Source organism: Carex rostrata, chromosome 7 (assembly GCF_964058835.1).
Source record: "Carex rostrata chromosome 7, lpCarRost1.2, whole genome shotgun sequence".
NCBI classification, from domain to species: Eukaryota; Viridiplantae; Streptophyta; class Magnoliopsida; order Poales; family Cyperaceae; genus Carex; species Carex rostrata.
In genome coordinates, this window is record NC_135924.1 from 7275783 (window position 1) to 7290443 (window position 14661).

The 14661-nt window shown below is 37.3% G+C and overlaps 3 protein-coding genes across 3 annotated transcripts; 1 reads left to right on the forward strand and 2 right to left on the reverse strand.

The window, feature by feature from the left end:
* Positions 1-6284: 6284 nt before the first annotated feature.
* LOC144557295 (type III polyketide synthase A-like) lies at positions 6285-9987 on the reverse strand. Its single transcript, XM_078305855.1, has 3 exons — positions 9654-9987; positions 8990-9400; positions 6285-8860 (listed from the first exon to the last, which is right to left on the reverse strand). The coding sequence occupies exons 1-3, from the start codon at positions 9817-9819 to the stop codon at positions 8304-8306; spliced, it is 1134 nt and encodes a 377-aa protein (XP_078161981.1). The 5' UTR covers positions 9820-9987; the 3' UTR covers positions 6285-8303.
* LOC144557294 (small ribosomal subunit protein mL103 (rPPR7)-like) lies at positions 6365-7985 on the forward strand. Its single transcript, XM_078305853.1, has one exon. It carries the CDS (start codon positions 6365-6367, stop codon positions 7679-7681), a length of 1317 nt encoding a protein of 438 aa, XP_078161979.1. The 3' UTR covers positions 7682-7985.
* Positions 9988-10590: 603 nt separating the features above from the next.
* Positions 10591-12947, reverse strand: LOC144556902 (kinase-interacting family protein-like). The gene is made up of 2 exons (XM_078305393.1): positions 12815-12947; positions 10591-11748 (listed from the first exon to the last, which is right to left on the reverse strand). The coding sequence occupies exons 1-2, from the start codon at positions 12933-12935 to the stop codon at positions 10856-10858; spliced, it is 1014 nt and encodes a 337-aa protein (XP_078161519.1). The 5' UTR covers positions 12936-12947; the 3' UTR covers positions 10591-10855.
* Positions 12948-14661: the final 1714 nt, after the last annotated feature.

Here is a 14661-nt window from a genome sequence, read left to right on the forward strand (position 1 = left end):
ATTCCACGAAGAACTCCAGTCAGACAGACTTTGTTACATTCCGAAATTTTAAAACTTGATTAAAATTGATAAATCGATCATTGGACTTAAATAAAAAGTTTAATTAATTTAACGATCGTTCAGAAATTTTCTGACCGACTAAAACGAAACTAAAATTTCGTAATGTAAATAATGTATAAAATTATGTATAATAAAATTTAGAGATTTAGAAATAAAATAAAATATAGCACTATATAGTAAATTATAATTATTCCGTAAGTTGAAAACTTAGAAAAATCCGTTACAATTCCTTTGAATTTTTAGAAAAGAAGAAATTGATTTAATTGGATTCGTGTGAATAAATAAGTAATTGAATTCCAAATAAAAGTATAATTATACGAAATTATTCGTACAAATAAATTATATAAATTATAATTCTCGTTCATTTAGAATTTTTAGAGAACTAATGGAATATATATAATTATATAAAAAGAGATCGAATTATTCGAATCTTAAATTGAGAGATAAATATACGAATTATATGTACAAATATAGTTACAAAAATATTATGAAACTTCGACTCGAATTTATAAAAGAAACGGACCATAAATCAATTAAATGAGACTATACTTGAATTTCAGAATTTTGTGAACCCTTAGATTTATTTCAACACGGATCTTAAATGTTGTAAATTAAATGTTGGAATTTTATTAACCACCCATCCCACCCAGCACGAATCTTAAAGCAGTCATTTAATACCCCACCCTCTCCCTTCTCTCTTTCTCTCCTCTCCCTCTACGTGACAGAAACCCCCCCCCCTTCCCTCTCCTCTCTGCCAAAATCAGAGGGGTTCCGCCCCCTCTTCCCTCCTCCGTCGCCGGCGAGCCGCGCCGCGCCCCAGCCCCATCTCCCTCTCCTCCTCTTCTCGGTCCGACCCACCTGACCCGCCAGAACCTCTACGCCCAAAAACAGAGGCTCCGCCTCTCCCCTTGCGTCGCTGCCACGGCCACCACCCCACCCTCTCCTCTCTCTCTCTGACCCGGGGCACTAATCTCTTGGATTCTTCGCAATTGCCGCTGATTTTTGCGAGCTTTCGAGAAACCCTAGAAATTAGGGTTATGGTGCTGAGCCGTGCTGGTGTTGATTGGTGCTGCCTCGGTTCGATTGGTGCTGTCCCGGTACTTGGAAGTGCCCATTGCATGAGGTGCTCGCTGATTTTAGACGACCGCAAGGCGAGACGAAACCCTCGGAACCGATCACTTTCTTCCGACATTTTCTTTTTCGGTTAATTTCTAAAATTCGTGATTTGTGTGTCTTGATGAATCGATTAATGTCGTAGAACTTGAATTGGCTAATTATCGAGTTTGGTTGTTGATTTTCCCGACTTGATCGAATTGCTTGAATTATTTTCTTTGAGACCCCTCTGTCGTAGGTTGTGTAATGCTATGTTGACTTGTAGTGCTTTAGTACTCTGTTTTGATACTGGTAAATGCAAAATTGAAGATAGAGGGGTTGTGGCAAATTTTAATAAATTTAGGGGGTATTGATTAAAGTAAGTAAATGTGACTAGGATCGAATTGCAAATGTTTAAAGAAAAATGGTATAATTGCAAAAGTAAGAAATTGTTAAGGTATGGAATTAGGCCTAACTCAATGAATCTGAATAGGTGAATTATTATTATTGAGCCCTTTGTGTTGGGCTCGGCTGTGAATTTGAATAAATGGATATGGGACTTGGGTCAAATGAAATGATAATTAGAACATGCCAAAACTCTTGACTATAGAAACGAGATATAATAATTTATTTAAAGTGAATATTAACCTCTTATTTCTGAGCTGATAATTTGTAAAAATAGAGATTTAGTTTAAAAATCTAATTTGAGTTTTAGTTGTAATACTAATTTTAATTAAACGAAAGTTGTAAATAAAATGTGCCTGTTCTGATCTGACCTGGTGCTGATTTTGTGTGTGTACCAACCCTTGACTTGACAGGGACCAAAAATGTAAATAAATTAAATTGAGGGTTGTTTTGTGCAAAATACAAGCCTTGGGAATTTTTATAAAAATAAGGGGTACAAATTGTAAAATATAAGGCCTTATGTGGAGTAGTATAAATTAATAGCCTAAATGTGAAAATGTGAGGTTTTGAATTAATGACCGGCCTACGCATTAGAAATTTTATAAATGGACTTGGAGTAAATTGTGAATTTTAATTAGAGGCGTAAACCTTCGCTAAATTATGGGTCTTTAATTAAATTGAATTGGAATAAAATAATTGATACGTCCAATGGACCAAAGTGTAATAAGGTGAAAGTTTATATAAGGGCCGACCATATATATATAATTTTGGAATTGGACTTGAATTAAAATTATTATAAATGAGCCGAAAGGTATAAAAGAATTGACGAATTGAAAGACAGCTTTTGGAATTTAAGTTTTGATAATGTAACCGAACTAAACCAAGTAAACGTATAATATAGGTGTAGGCTCAGTCGAGCAAGATTTTGCGAGGCAATTCGAGACGCCTGATCTTTAAATTAAGCGGTACGCTCGTCATAATAAAGTGCGGGATTCTTGGACTTGTTTGATACTTTATTTTTAGGAATTAAACTGTTATTCGTTTGTCATGTTGAATATCATTGATTGCATCATTGAATTGTGTAGAGCATTTGCATAGCCCAATCAAATTAAACTCGAATTGATGTGACTTGAGTGATTTGCATGCTGGTATGGTTGTAGGTTGTGTCGATCTATTATAATCTGATTTGATTGAAAGTCACCACGATTTGATTTGATATGTATGTGAATGGATTTACGAAGTTAAGCACTTGGATCCAATGAATTTGCCAAGTCGGGCTGTATGCTGACTTGGATTCCCAGGATCCTAATGGCCTTAGGTGAACGGCCCTCGATATGCCCAGTACTGGTTGGGACGAGGGAGGGTGATTATGTTATGAGATGTGATTGGAAATCGTGGGTGACATGTGTAACGTCTATGGCTCGGTGGCATTCTCCTACGTGTTAATGCATTTGAAAGGTCAATTGAATATTACGACTATTGGAATGATTCCAGAGAGGATTTTCTTTATATGATTCAAACCAGACCTTAATAAACTGTTAAGCCAAGCGATTGCAGATGGGTGTCAGATAAAGGGTCCAGCGGTTGGCCATCTGTAGGTGTCAGTAACCCTACAGATGTGGGTTTGATAATGGTTCAGCTCGAAAGAACATCTGTAATTGCTACAAGCCCTATTGAATTGAGTTAAGCCAAAATATATGTTGTGTTTGAAATTCATCTTGGAAATTCCGTAAACTGTGTTTCAGGTTGATTTAACTGTTGTCGAGCATTGGCATTCTGTTATTTATGATTATATATATCTGTTTGAACTGTTATTGTTTGGGTTTCATTTTTGAATATAGAGTTTGATTGCAAGTCCAATAATCTAAACTGTGGCAAATTTCGCACTGAGGATTTATTCTCACCCCCTCTTCCCGATTATTTTCAGGTTTATATTGCGGACGCAGCAAATGAGGATATTGGTAATGCATATAAAAGATCCACTGCCTTGCGTGTATATGTGACGCTTGATTTATACACGCGGCAGGCTGTCAGACCCGCGGAATTTGGGGTGTGACAGACTTAGATAACTTAGAGGTGCTACTTTTATCCGATTACTCAGTTCACAATTTAGAATGGGGGTATATTGGTCTTTGTCTCTTGTCACATAATAAAGTACATTTTTTTTATGTTTAATCCTTCTTTCATCTTAATTTTTTACTGGCCGAACATGAGCTCCTTAGCGCTCCTTAAGCTCTTAATCCTTCACCCCTTAATCCTTCTAAATTGTTATATAACATTATTGAAATGGTAATTAATTCATTGTTTTTCACATTACATTACATTTATAAATAAAAGTCGCAAATTTATGAAAAAAATGAAAAAATGAACTAAATGTATATTTTTGGGGGAATTTCACGTATACCCCTCAAAAATATCCAAATTAGATATTTTTCCCTCTAAATTTTATATTATCATATTTACCCTTCTAAATATAAAAAACTCTCAAATTTACCCAAGTAAATTTCACACATTGCCTTTTCTAGTTCTTTTTGAAATCTCTCAATTTACCAGTACCATATAGTGGATGGAATGCAATGTATAAGTTTCAATCAGCTGTTTTCTTGTTTTGATAGATTTTTAAAAATGACAAAAATAAAACTAAGGACCTTATAGTAAATTATGAAGAGAGGATATGTGTAGCATGATCTTTGAACATGACCAGGCTATAAAACTCACCAACATCCAGTAACCTTCTACAAAAATATGAATATCTTTATATATACACAATCACCATTTTCTTTGCTAAAATAAAAGAATATAAATAATGAGGGCCCCTTTGCATATGCATTACATCTTGATTGTCAGTACAGACAAAGCAATGATACATAGAAGTGAACTTGATTTCACTATTTTTTGAGCCTATTGTCATAAAATTGTAATCAAGAATTTAATTACATATTTTCTAGCTTATATTAACATTGCATCTTAAGATATATAATAAAAATTACTCAAGAAAATACTAGTCTGTACCCATCTATTTACAGAGAGTTCTCAAGTAGAAAAAAAATTTAGTCGAACCCTTATTTATGCCCAAACTCTCTTTCAAATAAATTTAGTACTTTAGGTCAAAAGAAAAGAATGAAAAATTTGAAATTTCTTAGTAGAAAAAGGTGAAATTTCTTAGAGTCGTTTGAGAAAATGCAAAATTAAAAATCATATCAAATCAATGATGACTTATATTTTGAGAAAATCAAATGAAAAAAACTATCAAATGAAACGAAAGAAAAAAAAAAAAACTATGATAAATGGGATGTCAATAGAAAGAGCGTCTCGAGGAGAACAGCCGTGAGGTATCGGATTTGAAATTTGTTGGTCGGACAACTGTGAACCTCCGATGGAATGATCGGAAAGAACAAGTTCCTTTATTTCTCATGTCTAGGTAACTGTGTCATGTTTTGTGGGAGAAAACCATAGAAAATAATAAATTAATGTGAAGGGTCTTAAGAGGGTCTTTCGCTGGGGGCATAATTGATCAAATAAAGCATCTTTTTGGCTCATGAGGAGGTCTAAAGGAGGCAGAATTCTTAAGGAAGGGATCCCTTGGATTAAGATTTTGTGCTAAGGAAGGCCTCTTGATCCTGCTTGAGGAGGAGCTGTTCGGACGGATTAACGCGGATTAAGAGCTCAATGAGCGTTAAGGAGGCTTAATCCTGCCCAGCCGAACAGGCACCATGAGACCATGACACAAATTAAATCCCAAGTTAACAAGTTGAAAGCGTCAAGTACACATTACCGCCTTACACCCTGTTTGGATGGAGAGTAGAGAAAGGTATGGGAGGTAAAGAATAGAAAGAAGGATTAACATATTTAACCTCTTCGTGTTTGGATGATTAAGAGACAAATAAATTTAACTTTTCTTTTCATCTTATTTCTTGTTTAGTTAATTAAAATTTAGGAGGCTAATGAGAAATTTGGTGACTGTTGTAGGTTTGAAAAAAAATCTTGTATGAGAATTATATATGTAAGATATAGGGTTAGGTATTTGTGTCATTTTTTCTAAAAAAATTGTAATAAAATTTATTTTCATCCGTTACACTTCAATTTAGGAGGGAAACCGATTCTATTAATTATAATGATATAAGGTTAAACCTTTCACCTCCGACATAATTTTATCAACTAAACACAATTCAACGGAAAGTTTTTGTTCATTTCCATTTCCTCTCTCCCTCTACTCTCCATCCAAACAAGGTGTTAGAATAATTATATAGTCCAAAAGCAGAGATTTATAAGGACACGTCAGCTGGAATCCAAGCAACCTAAGTTGACCACTGGCATAATCGGGGTAAAGATTTTAACAGAGCAGTTCAGGCATCGTGCAGCGGACGAAGTACAAACCACATGCAAGTATGCAACGCTGTTTCATTCTATAGTTATAGTCCATGCAGGCATGCACTGCATGAAGTAAAACTGTTTTGTTAAACATTTTACCCCACAATCGACTGGACCTAGTGGAAAGCGTATTCTCTACGGAGTTTTTTCGTGTGGAGCTGTGCAGAGCTTTTAATCTTGTTCGTTTGTTTCGAATCGGACGGACCATATCAGATCTTGTCCGAATTTAAAAAAAAACTCAAAATTTGCAAAATTTTTAATCCGGTCCGTCCGATCGATCCGAAACAAACGGATCAGATTAAAATCTTTGCACAACTCCGCAGATAATATCATTTCGACCCAGTGACAGCCACACAGCAACTATTCCTCAGCTCCAAAAGCCAAACCAAAACCTCACTTCGCTCTCTTAAACCCTCTCCTGCTCTATCTCAAGACCATGGCCGCCATTCTCCGTAGAAAGCTCCCCTCTTTCCCCTCCGTCCTCCTCCGAATCCGACCCTTCTCCGCCTTACCTGAATCCGAATCCGAACACCCCCCCACTCCTGATCAAATAGATCAAACCCCTACAAATTACACCAAACACCCGCTCGACCGGCTCCAATTATCAATCCGATCCGAATCCGACCCGGAACGGGTTGCTGAACTCTTTCTCTCTTCCAAAAATATCCACCGGTTCTACTCGTCCCGCCCTCTTTTCTCCTTAACGGTTAGGAAGCTCTCTCGTGCACGCAGGCCCGATTTGATTAGGCGGGTCCTCGACCCGTTTTTAACCGATCCGAATTCGCCCAAATCAGAGGGTTTTCTGGCGAGGATTCTGTCTCTTTATTCCTCTGCCGGGTTGCCGGACGCAGCAAAGGAGGCTTTTTGTCACCCGAGTCCCTTCAAGCGATCTGACCTCTCTCTCTCGGCTCTACTCTCAACTTATATGCACAATGGTCGGTATGATGAGCTTAAATCAACTTTTGAGGAGGCTGCCAGTAAGTTTAATATCACTCCCGGCCTGATTGCACATAATATTTTGCTCAATGGCTTGTGTGAGAATGGGGAGATCGGAGATGCACGTAACCTGCTTGACGAAATGTCTAAGAGAGAGAATGACCGACCAGAACCGAATATTATCTCCTACAACACCGTGCTTTGTGGGTGCTTGAAGAAAGGGGAAGATGGGCTATTTGACGAGCTTTGGAAAGAGATTGAGGATAGAAAGCTGGAGCCGAATGTGGTCACTTTCAATTGTAAAATTGCACGGTTTTGCAACATAGGTGAGAGCTTTAAGGCTGAAGAGTTGCTTGATGTGATGTGTTCCAGGGGTATCCAACCAAGTGTTAGAACCTTTTACAACTTGATACATGGGTATTGCAAGGAAAACAGGGTGGACTTGGCCGTGAAAATGTTCCAGAAAATGAAGGCTGCAAAGCGGCGGAGTGGCAGTGATGGAGTTTCACCAAATGCCGTCATATACATTGTGCTCGTAAAGAATCTAATAGAGAAAGAACAATTTGATGATGCATCGTGGATTTGTATAGAAGGCCTGGCAAGGAAGATTTTAGTACCACTTGACGATGTAAAGTGCATAGTGGAGGGTTTGGTGAAGGAGTCTAAGGTAGAAAAGGCAAAAGATTTGCTGGAGGAAATGGGAAAGTTTTTAAAAGGCGGGGCTAGTGATGCCTGGGAGAAAATAATTGGTGGTATATCTCTTGAGGCAACAACATCTAATCAAATGAACGGTCAAGATGAGATGTCTACGGGATGAGATTCAACATATTAGGCGATGCAAAAGAGATGTCACATAGAGATGATTTTCTGGGTTTAGCTCTTAAAACTTCTCTTGTACTATGTTGTTAGTTTTAGTCCTTAAAAGGTTCAGTTCTCTGTTCTTTTGGAATAGAGAAGCATTTGGGATTGTTTTGATTTAAGTTACGGTTGACAGTTGTAGTCAAACTTTAAATAGATAATTTAGTTCTTGTTTGAGAATTATTTATAGACGGAGCAATTTACCACTGTAATTATTTATGGATGATTTATTTTTCCATTATTTAATACTTGGCTAAGAACTACATCTATGTTTATTTTGTGTCATTCAATTTTCACATTCACTATGTAATTAAAATAGCAGTAGGTTTCTCTCAGTTTCTACATAATCATCATAATTCTGATTTTGCTAGTACTCAATGTATCTGAATTTATCAGTGCACAACAATATAACCATATTGTCAAAACATAGTATAATTTATACCCAAATTGAGTAAAGTTTTACTGAAGGAAGCAAATTTAATACATAACTCTTTCAGAAAAGTACCAGTAAACCTAGTTCTTTTCAGTTAAATAAACTATAAAGCAACACAATACCAAGCCATTTAATAATTGTATTGTTATTAAATCGTCCTGACCAAAATACCCTCAAAGGTGACCCCTGGCCCAAATGCCAGAACCAGGCCCCACTCTGCAGCGCCTTCCTTCTTCAACTCCTCCCGCATATAATCCATCACATAAAACACCGTGTTACTACTAACATTACCATAATCAATCAATGCCTGCCTACTGCTTGTCAGCTTCTCAGGCTTGAGCCCAAGACAACTCTCAAGACGGTTCAGTATTGCGGGCCCACCAGGATGAACAGTCCAGAACAAATCATTGAATTCCTTCAATCCTGTGTTATTCATCAGTCCTTTGCAGAACCCTTCTATGTTCTCTTCAATTACATGTGGCAATTCTCTTCCCAGTTTGAAATTGATTCCTTCTTCTGACATGCGGCCGTCTATCACATTGTGTGTTTCTGGTATGAACTTTTGCACGGCAGTGTGAAGTTCAAGGAACGGCTGTTCGATTGTGGTTATCGGGTCGGACCCAATTATCACTGCAGCTGCGCCATCACCAAACAAGGCAGCACCGACTAGGTCATATGGGCGGGACATATTAGGTGGCCGGAAACCTAGAACACCATCAAAGTTTAGTTTCAAAATTTTAAAATGCGTAAACATCTTTTTTTTGTTGAGAAAATCATGCATTACATCAGAAACAATGATTGTAAACAATTCATAATTGATCCAATTGGAAATACCAATAATTGTGGTCTCAGATGTCACCAACAAGACACGGCTGCCTGGATTGTTCTCCGCTAGGTCCTTGGCAACCCGGAGACCGGTAACACCACCATAGCAACCCAAATAGTACAACACAACCCGACTAACATCAGAGCGGAGGCCGAGACGGGCAGCTAGATGCAGATCGCCTCCAGGCAAGCGCAACTCACTGGAGGAAACATAGACGAGGTGTGTGATTTCTGACACAGAGCGGCCCCACTCTGCCAAACAAGCATTTGCAGCCTCCGCCGCCATGTTAACCACAGCTGGGTTGGCGATTTCCAGGCGCTGCTTTAGAGTTGGGGTGCCTTCGGTTGCTAGTTCGGGGTACTTGTCTAGGATCTCCTTTGACATCACAGTGAACCTCCTTTTCACAGTTGTGTTCTTGCCTAAGGAAGTATTATTGCTCTTAAAATTTATCATTTATTGTTTTTTTTTCTTATGCAAATCTTGCATTATATAATCTACCCACTACAACAACTATTCCTACATTTTTTAGTTCCCATTATATAATTATGGTCACTGGTTTTTGTTCTTTTTCATGTTTTGTAGGCTATAAAATATTGAGTTATACAGTAGATTGTACCAGTTGGTGCAAATATGCGATGGTTTAATCAACGCGTACTTGACCGTTAAACTTACAAAGGCGCTCGAGTTTTTCCCTCATGACAGAATCTTCGGATTTGGTGTCGCGGAGGAAGCCATTAACTAGGTTTTCCTGCAAAAGAACATTGTCTGGAAAGGCCTTGCCAAGTGCCAAAACCTTCGCCTTATTACTTGCTACAGAAGAGTTAAGATTGATCGACATTGGAGAATATTTTTGTGAGGTATGTTTGGTGTATTTGCTTGTTGTTATTGGAACATAAGGTGTTTGTTTTCATTTGATGATTTGGGGCGGTTTAATAGGGGGTACAAAAGTGGGTCGGAGATTGTTTGGTTTAAAATTATAGAAGCATGACTTGTGAATGGAGATGGAAAGTAGTTCAATTACTAGTTAGAGTATGACTTTTGTTTTTCTTTCCTGATCATGAATTTGGCATGAGCATCAAAATGCAAGAAAAATAAAATAAACCATACAAAAATAGTACATATTATTTTGATTTTTTCACAAGGGAATTGCCGATCTCAGAATGACCATAGAAACAGCAGAATTTTTAAAGTTGTATGCATCAAAACACTATTAGTTAAGAAAGGATGCTTCTTCTCTTTTCAGTTTTGAGAATAAAACATTTCACATTTTCAAAAACGAATACTATACAAGTAGGGTAAAAAATTACATCCTTTTTTCCGTTTTCAAATCCAAACCACAATATGATGGTCATATTAAAATGTGCTTGGATATTAAATTTCATATTTTTTGAAAATCTTGTAATTTTTTTTTTTTTTGAGAATATTGTACTATTTTGTTAGATAGTTACATAATTACTGTTTTTTGGATAATCCAAAATGTTCTGAAAACTAGTGTAGATTAATTTTAATTACTTTTCATCTTTCAATTTGACTGGCGGTAAACTTCACAAGTCAACGCACACCCATTCAAGAAGAACTAACAGACAAGTTATATTTTTTGTACTTCACATTTGGGTTCATTTCGTAACTACAACCCCCAAGAAACAGCCACATAATTATATGCATCAATTGTTCAAACATCATATAACTCTAGTAATATCATTAACCACCAACAAAACACTAGCATGCACTCATCTATCCAAAGACACATACATCAAAATAAGCTCAGAAGATGCATTCAATTACCCATTATCTCACATCAAACTATACTTGCTAACTATAATTACTTCATGCCCACAAAAAGACCATCTAAACAGCACTTCCTACTAGCAATCTCACATGTAAAAGCACTCAGATTTTCCCTTCTTCACCGGCGGCACACACGGAGCCCATTCGATCCTCCTGATGCGTCCCCACCAACTACCTGTGCCCCTCCTTTTTTTTGCCACCTCAGCAAGCCGCTTGTTCTCTGCTCTCAGCCGCTCCATCTCCGCCTTATCAGCTTTCCTTTCCATCTCCCAATTCACCATTGCATCTACATATTGTCTATTTCTCTTCTCTAATCCATATATCTGTGATTGCAACCCCTCTATCTTTCTTCCAAGCATGCACACTCTGTGTTCTTCCCGTAACTTAACTACCAGTCGAGCCAGCTCAGCCGCCTTGTGTCTCATATAACCTAACTCGGCAGCCATCGCTGCTGCCTCTTCTCCAGCAGCAGCGGCACGATACGCTAGCCTTGCATTTTCCCCTAGCAAAACCATTCGCTCCGATTCAAGTACCTCCAACAAACTCCCTTGTAATTCAATTTTTCTATCTGACTCGTGCTGTTTTTTCTTGGCCTCTACAGTCTCAGCTGCCAAAATGTCTCTCTCCACATTTGCCATTACCATCTCCACCACTAAGACATCTAAATCCAGAAATTGTTTCTTTTCATAATCCGGTTGGAAGGACAGAGAGCTCTCAGTCTCAGAGAATTCATTGGTGGAGTCGATGTCAAGAGATGACTCAGGGTTGGAATGGAGAGATGGTGTTTTGCGGTGATTGGATTTGATGAGGGATTGGGAGTAGCGATCGGCAAGGCAGAGGTATTGAAGGTGGAGATCATGGAGGAGAGAGAGCAGCTGAGGTCGCTTTTCGTAGTAGTGCTCGGCTCGTTCGGCAAAGGAATGTGTCTCGTCTTCATCCGGAAGGCTCACCTCCAATGAGCGAATCCTCTGCTCTATATCTACAAAATAAATAAAAATATGATGATTAAGATAACAAATTGATACCTAGAAGTGCTAAAAATGAATCAACATGCACTGTTGCAAATGAGCATCTTATCTTGTTGATTTACGCACCAAAAAAATATGTTGATTTAGCATTGAGCAATTCGTACATTTTGTTTGATATCTGTGTTTATATGCACTAAATATGTCAATTTGCAGCATAATGATGATTAAAAGGTACTAAAAATAATTCAAAAGGGGGTTCACAGCAGGAAATTTAATTGAGTGATTTGACCTTAGTACACAAGCCGTTGGGCATTAAATTTCAAAATTCAAATTTCAAAGTAGAACATGGGTTGGGGTATATGCTGCTCCGACACGTGCATTACACGACCTATTCTGAGCATAAATAATTGCCAATTATTAAACCCAGATTTATGGCACTCCAGCAGAAACATATACAACTATACATAGTTAGATACCCAATTAATATACATATACTTTTATGAAAGAACCTTCAATTAAAATGCAAAAGTCTTGTGATTCCCCAACTGGATCTCAAATCTGATACAATCTTTTTTTAAGAAAGTACTGTATGTCTCTGTTCGAATTGCAGTTAATAAAAAAACAAAAAGAAAACGAAAGAACGGAAACTAGGCCCTGTTGCTTTCTCAGATTCTACATTCGGACAGGTGCTCAAAAAGTCTAAGCTCACTGTGCAAGACAAAATACGGAAACAGATTTAAATGCACAACCGTGAAAGATCACATCATGTTTCACACTGGGGTAAAAACAACTTTTTGCACATATATCCTTTGAAAATGACAAATACATACTTTTCTATGAATTCTAATAGTTTTACAAAATTAAATTTCTTTTTTATTTATGATCGGTCCTTTGATAAAAAAAAAAGTTTAAATCTTTAATGTTGAAGAATTAAGCTCTTACATTAGAACCATTTTAACAGAATATTGCTTGTTTGTCTTATTTATCTACTTTATTTGAAGGGACTAAAAAAAATATATAAAGGGGTGCAATTATAAAAAAACTAAAGGGGGGTAAACTGTAAAAAAGAAAAAGAACCTGCAAGCGCCGCTTGAAGCCAAGGAGGGCATGTGGAGGAGCGAATGCCGAGATGACAGCTACTGACCTCACTTGTCAGTGTCACACAACTCCCCAGACACGCATCAACACCAGTCTCCATCTGTTCTCTCTTTTCCCCCTCTTATCTCCTGTAAACACGCAAAACACCTCTGATTCCTCTTGCTTGTGGGGGCGTGTTTTCCTCACCGCTGATGTTAGAGAAGAGTAGTCAATGACGTGATGTCAGCCGTACGATCAACCCTGCAATGACCATCACGGACACTGCATTGATGAAACGTGACTTCGAGCAAGTCCAATATTACCCACCTGCAAACAGTAAAATTTACTTCTTTAATCAGATGAAAATTTTGCATTAAGGACCCTCGAGAAATTGGCATTTTTGTCAAGAATACTGTTTTGAAGGTCAGACTGACAACATATCTGTTTAACATGGAATGTTGTATAACAAAATATAGAATAAAATTCCTGAAAAGGGCACTAATTTAATAATTTGCGCATGAAACTTGCACTTATAATTAGAAAAAATATAGCAAAGCATAATCATTTTCCTAGGGTTTTTTGAGGAAAATCATTTTCGTAGGTAATCAATAACCTTTTTAGCTTCCTCATCATGTTCTTAGAAAGATACGCCAATCTTACATGATCTAGAAGCTAATATTATTAGGCATTATTTTCCTACATCAATATTATATTGCAACCGGGGGACATGTAGTGGCTTCCTAAATCTGCTTTATTATCCCCTAGGTTAAAAGTTGATTGAAATTACAGAGAATCTGTGCACGAATCTCAAGACAATACCTCTTCTTAAAATAATAATTAACATTCTATTGTTCTAAATCGAATTAAAAAGAGTGGACCGAATCATATAAAAAGGACTTATAAATTCTAAATCGAAACTATCCGTTACTTTAAAATCAACGACTTGGATTAAAAATACTTTTCCCAAAAAAAGAAAAACACAATGGATACGGACTGGTTAAAATCTGGTGCATCTGAGGCTCTGAGCATCGAGTTCTCTGCCTGACAATGGTTGAAACAAGACGAAAGTAAAAATAAAGGTTGTCGTACCTAGGTGTCGGAGTTACCGCAAGTAAAAGGTAATTCAGTAAAATAATACTTAACTTTTCAAATATTCAACCCGTGCCCCCGGCAAAGGTTCTACGACCAAGTAAATTATTATTTCGAATATCTCCGTTCCCTTGTGAAGCACAAGCTAAATTTTCAAATATCGTTACTCCGAACCTAAATATTATACAAGCTAGAATAGAAAATTGAACAGTAGGTGCTAAAAAAATGCCTAGGCTTTACCAATCCACCATTGAGTAAAATAAAGATAATAGCTATTTGACGAAAGACGGTTTAAAAAAATAGTTCAAATAGTCCCCAGCTGGAGTCTAGTAAAACAAATTTAAAAAAAAAAAAACTGATTTTGCAAGAAACTGGAATTTCTTGAAAGTAAAAACACAATGTTGAGACATCAACAGATCCTTGAAAACAGAGGTAAAAAAATTTGTAACTCTAGGAGAAGAGATTATCAAAGCGCAAATCAGGAAGCGAACGAGCAAGCGCGTGCGCGAGCGAGAGAGAGAGAGAGAGAGAGAGAAATCTTTAATAGGCATGATTAAATGCAACTATGCAACATTTTGAGAGTAAGGAGAGAGCCTAGTTGAGAAAACCTTACAGAGTAAGAAGGAGATCGCCTGAAAATAGAATGCCAATAGCCTCAGCGAACAAGAAGAAGAAAGAAAGAGAAAATAGCAACGCAGTAAATCGCGGGTAACATATATTATATTCGGCCGTGAATAGACAGGGACATAGACCTCTGG